The sequence below is a fragment of the Glossina fuscipes genome, unplaced genomic scaffold, assembly GCF_014805625.2.
Source record: "Glossina fuscipes isolate IAEA_lab_2018 unplaced genomic scaffold, Yale_Gfus_2 85, whole genome shotgun sequence".
Lineage (NCBI taxonomy): Eukaryota > Metazoa > Arthropoda > Insecta > Diptera > Glossinidae > Glossina > Glossina fuscipes.
The window spans coordinates 642,467-647,510 of record NW_023998439.1 but is presented as its reverse complement, the minus strand read 5'-3'; the positions used below and the strand labels follow the sequence as shown (position 1 = coordinate 647,510).

Here is a 5,044-nt window from a genome sequence, read left to right as displayed (position 1 = left end):
TTATTATAATTATTATATCTACTATACTCGCCCTACTCGTCCTAGCCATCCAATTTTAGGATTTTTATAAATTTCGCCACCTTCGTTGCATCAGAGCACTACACCGTGCCTAGCGTTGTAAAACGTCTCACTAAACATTTATTATCTGATTCTGCAGATGGCCTCCCATTCACATAGAACGTAATGGGACGCATTTTCTTACTTTCAGTAGTTTATGTGACATACCGAAAGATTTTATGAATCTTTTTGATTGCCGTTGTTTCCAGTGACAATCCGATTTATTCTGTGCCCATCTTGGTACCAGCCTATTAACATGGCTTCTTAGTACGTCACAGAAAGGTTTACAATCTAACATTGTCCCTCGGTCTCCTTCGTTGGTTTAGACAGTCAGCTCTCTCGTTTCTCTTAACACGCGGATGATCAGATACCCACATTAGGTGCACATCATTGCGCCTGCCTAGCTCAAGCAATGTTTAAATGCGCTAATAGGCTTACATGCATGCTGGTGCTTTAAGTCTTTTTTAGCTAAATTAATTGTAATAATAATAATAATAATAATAATAATGTAATAAGGTGGATATAATGGTTATATCATATCATACAAAGGCAATGCATCACGTAGAAATGGCATCGTTTCATATATGTAGATGTCGGGTCTCTTATAAAGTTCTCTCACAATATATCAATATATTAATCTAGCGTACTCGTATACTTAACATAGTTTACACATATAGCATACTGAAGGCAAAACGAAGATAATGGTAAGATTGCTACAACTGATCATGAGCGCAAAGGTAACCAATTATAAGTGAGCTTGCGAAGCGATTTGGGTCGTAACAGTAGAAAGTTCAGTATTAAATAGGCTAAGTACAGTTTCTTCAACTGTCAATGCATATTTTCAATTGTTTTGTACTGATTTAACCGTCAAGCAGATATACACTGATCAAGTATTTATTTATATATATATATATATGCAGTTTATATAATATTCGTTTGTATATTTCTAAGCATTATTGCAAATTGTAGCTGACGGCGAAAATTCAATATTAATTTTGTTTGATTAAGAAACCAGTGTCATAAAGCAATTAATTTATTGCTTATTTAGTATTTTTCGATGCGTTAACGTAAAGTACAGGGCGCTTTTAAAAAGGTGGCAGCGTCTGATATATTTTATAATTTACTGTGTTTTGTTTTCGTCTGCTGTGTTTGGGATCTGAAGTTTTCATAGATATATTAAAACATATCTCTTTTTATTTTTTGACTTTTGTTCAAATTTGCGCAAAACGGTTCAACTAATTGCTAAACGACTCTTTAAAGTTAACGAAATTTTAATAATATCATTGAGAAATAGTATAAAATCAACGAAAATGTGTGACGACAAAGATAAACCCACAACATCTAAAGAAAAAAATAAAAATAATGAAGAGAGCAATCAAGAGACCGAATACACTAAGGGTAAGACAAAAATTGAAGAGCAAACAAGAGAGCGTAAGATAGAAATAAATAACTTTTGAACAGAGAGTCTTTAAGAATGCAACATTTTTAACCACTATTTTTAGTTTGATAGCGCTTGAAAACGAATAGCTTATATATATGCTATATGAAAACAAAGAGTGTCTCAGAATGCAAAATTTTAAACCGTTATTTTTAGTTTGATAGCATACATAAATTTGAAAATGAACAGCTTGTATATATATTATATCAAAATTTTTTTAAAAATAATTAGAATTAAATCATATAAGTCAAAAATTTATTGGCTTAGTCCATCTCCACTCAACACACACAAAAAAAAAAAAAAAAACTAGAATTACATAAAAATTTTGATATAATATTCACAGAAACGCTTTTTTTTTTTTTAATTTTTACTTAAACGGACTGAAGCTGTTTTCGTTTTTTTAATTTTCCAGATTGTTTAGAAGAAGAAGATAGCACTATGGAAGCGATGCGTAAATTTTTTGCACAAAACTTGAATTTGAATACTGCACAGGATGAAGATGACTGCACAGGGAAAAAGGTAAATCTTTATATTCGCAATAATTGTTATATCAGAAATAAGGTAATCAAAGTTTTTATAAAGTACATTTGAAATTTTGATTCGAAATAATCATGTCCATGATTGTATTCACCTATTAGTCGGTAACGAAGATTTCCACAAAATATAAAAATAGACAAGTTCGATCTAATCATACCATTATTTTGAAATCGTTGTATATATGTAGATTATTAAATATCATCATTATCGTTATTTAAAAATTTTTCCTTTTCTACAGCTTATCGACGATCTAACCTTTGAAGGTTTATGTGAGCACTGGAAGACTAAAGGTTTTAAAAATATTATTACTATGGTGGGCGCTGGGATTTCTACTTGTAAGTTAATATCTATTTTAATTTGCATATTTAATATTGAATATTCATTCAATAAAAATTGCTTAGCCGCTGGTATTCCTGATTTTCGATCACCGGGCTCTGGTTTATACGATAATTTACAAAAATATAATCTTCCACATCCATCGGCCATCTTTGAATCGCATTATTTTGAACAAAATCCTAAGCCATTCTTTGCTTTAGCAAAAGAATTATATCCCGGTTCGTTTAATCCAACACCTTCGCATTATTTTGTGCGCTTATTACATGAAAAGGGCTTATTATTGCGCCACTATACCCAAAATATTGACACTTTAGAAAGAGTGGCTGGTGTGCCGGATGAAAAGTTGGTAGAAGCTCATGGCACCTTCTATACTAATCATTGCATGGGCTGCGATATGCAGTACTCTATGGAATGGATGAAGGATCAAATATTTTCGGATAAGTTGCCAACTTGTACGAATTGCAAGTCTGTAGTTAAACCTGATATCGTTTTTTTCGGTGAAAATTTACCTGATAAATTTTATACCTTACCTGGTAAAGATTTTAACAAATGCGATTTACTTATTATTATGGGAACGTCATTGGAAGTGCAACCATTTGCTTCATTGGTCGATCGAGCCGGACGACGTTGCTTACGTTTATTGATAAATCGGACTAAAGTGGGCGGTAACGATCACGGAGGCTTGGGTTATTGGTTTTTCGGCGGGCCGGGTTTAATGTTTGATAGCCCAAATAATACACGCGACATAGCTTATGTTGGAGACTGTGACGACGGTGTATGGGCTTTGGTTGGGGCATTAGGTTGGACCGATGAGCTCAGCCATTTAATTAAAACAGAAAATGAACGTTTAGCTAAAGAAAATGCTGTGCAACGTCAGCGAAAAGAAAAAGACAAACAATCGTCATAAAGTCCATATCCAACATATATGACTTCTTTTTTTTTTTTTTTTTGCATATGTGCAATACTCTTGCGTTTAGTATAAAAAAAATGTGGTTCATTTTTAATTAAATTATAAAATAGTAGACAATATTTTTTCCCCTTTATTATCGAAGGATGAATATTTTCATATTTAGTAATATATTGATCTATAAACGGATACCAAAAAACAAACAATTGATTTTAGATTTTCTGGAATCAATTTCTCGCGATTTTCCAATACATGAACTCAGATTGCATTACCTTTTTCCATGTGGAAAATGATAGGAGTTTGTTAAATTAAAAAAGTATCGTGTTTTTCGGACTATAAAACGCACCTTTTTACATAAGAAAATGGACCAAAATGTTGTATGCGTTTTATTGTCCAAAGATCACGTTAAACATATTTTTTCAATAAATCATCTCTAAACATGAGCTACGTGAGGTACGACAACAATGTTTGAGATGAAAGTAATACGAACGGTGACATTAACGAGACGAGTGATAATACCGAGAGTAAAGATGAACTGAATATTGCTGCACAACGAGTTATGTTAACAATAAATAAAAATTTTTGATCCGAAAGTAACATTAAAATGTAAATTTCTAAAAATCGTTTTATAAATTTATTATTATTATCATTATTATTATTATAATTTTAGACTAATGAAATAAATTCTTAGACTAAAAAAAAAGACGTTGAGCATTAGCAGCACAGGCTATCGGCTCTTTTATAAATTTAAAGTGCGTCTTATAATCCGAAAAATACGTTATATATTGGATTAGAATTCGGTGATCTTGCAGTCGAAAATACCAGCTCTTTTACTCGGATTGAGGCGGAGTTGCCATGGTAAGCGTGATTCCGTTATGCGTTCTTTTTTTTTTTTTTTTGCTAAAGACTTTGCTGATGAATACCTATGTACTATTGCAAATTAATTGTAGGGGTAAGAAAACAAAAACACATAATTTGCCACAAACATCGTATATCGTATATGTAATGTATATATAAATGGTGAGATGCCAGTATTAATAAACGTAACCAAAACTGTGCGTGTGTCTGTTTGTTCATTTCTTCGTAGTTCGACGATCGGGAACGAGAAATATCGGTATACATAACGATTAAATATCGTGGCCTGTGTGTGTATGTGCATGTGTGTTCATTTCTTCGTAGTTCAATGATTGGCATCGAGAAAAACCAGTTAAATATAATGGTCTTGATCATTCCCTACACAAGACCACTGTTTTCCATTTAATATTACTGAGCCATTCCGCTTACGGCCATGCTAAACGCACGAGGCACTCAAAATTCCATTTCCATCAAAAAGGTTCAGAAGCTTATCGTGACGCGTCCTTCATCATATTTCAATTGTCAATTGTTTGTCTCAACGACTTAAATGAGACGATTTTCATACCAAAGACAATGAATTGCGAAACTTATTGGACGAAAACCAAGCACAAACTCTCAAAGAACTTTCGAATAGGTCAGCAGTTGATAGATCAACTGTTTCTAGACAGCAACCTTGTCAGACGCAATTGATAAATTAAAATGTCATCTCGTCTTTTGATCTCAGTTAGATCAGTCATATTCGATCACCGATATTCTATACGCTGGAGTGCTTTAGGTGCTCGAATGTTTCACAATCAAATAAGTAGCAAATAATTTCTCGAATTCTTTTCCAGTACCTTGGATTTACTTAAACTAACGTTGGATTAGTTAGATTGGCTCCCTGCCTATGAAGGAGTAATGCTTCCCTTTGTCAT

At 32.8% G+C, this 5,044-nt stretch overlaps 1 protein-coding gene across 1 annotated transcript; it reads left to right on the top strand.

Annotated features, from left to right (window-relative positions):
* Positions 1 to 1,177: 1,177 nt before the first annotated feature.
* On the top strand, positions 1,178 to 3,368 carry LOC119638200 (NAD-dependent protein deacetylase Sirt2). The gene is made up of 4 exons (XM_038034861.1): positions 1,178 to 1,455; positions 1,908 to 2,014; positions 2,271 to 2,367; positions 2,434 to 3,368. Exons 1-4 carry the CDS (start codon positions 1,368 to 1,370, stop codon positions 3,273 to 3,275), a joined length of 1,134 nt encoding a protein of 377 aa, XP_037890789.1. The 5' UTR covers positions 1,178 to 1,367; the 3' UTR covers positions 3,276 to 3,368.
* The last annotated feature ends 1,676 nt before the right edge of the window (positions 3,369 to 5,044 follow it).

Excerpts from the sequence above, each read along its gene's own strand:
- LOC119638200 (XM_038034861.1), top strand. The coding sequence starts at position 1,368 with ATGTGTGACGACAAAGATAAACCCACAACATCTAAAGAAAAAAATAAA. Across the intron at positions 1,456-1,907 it reads AGAGACCGAATACACTAAGG|ATTGTTTAGAAGAAGAAGAT; the intron begins GTAAGACAAAAA and ends TTAATTTTCCAG. Across the intron at positions 2,015-2,270 it reads ATGACTGCACAGGGAAAAAG|CTTATCGACGATCTAACCTT; the intron begins GTAAATCTTTAT and ends CCTTTTCTACAG.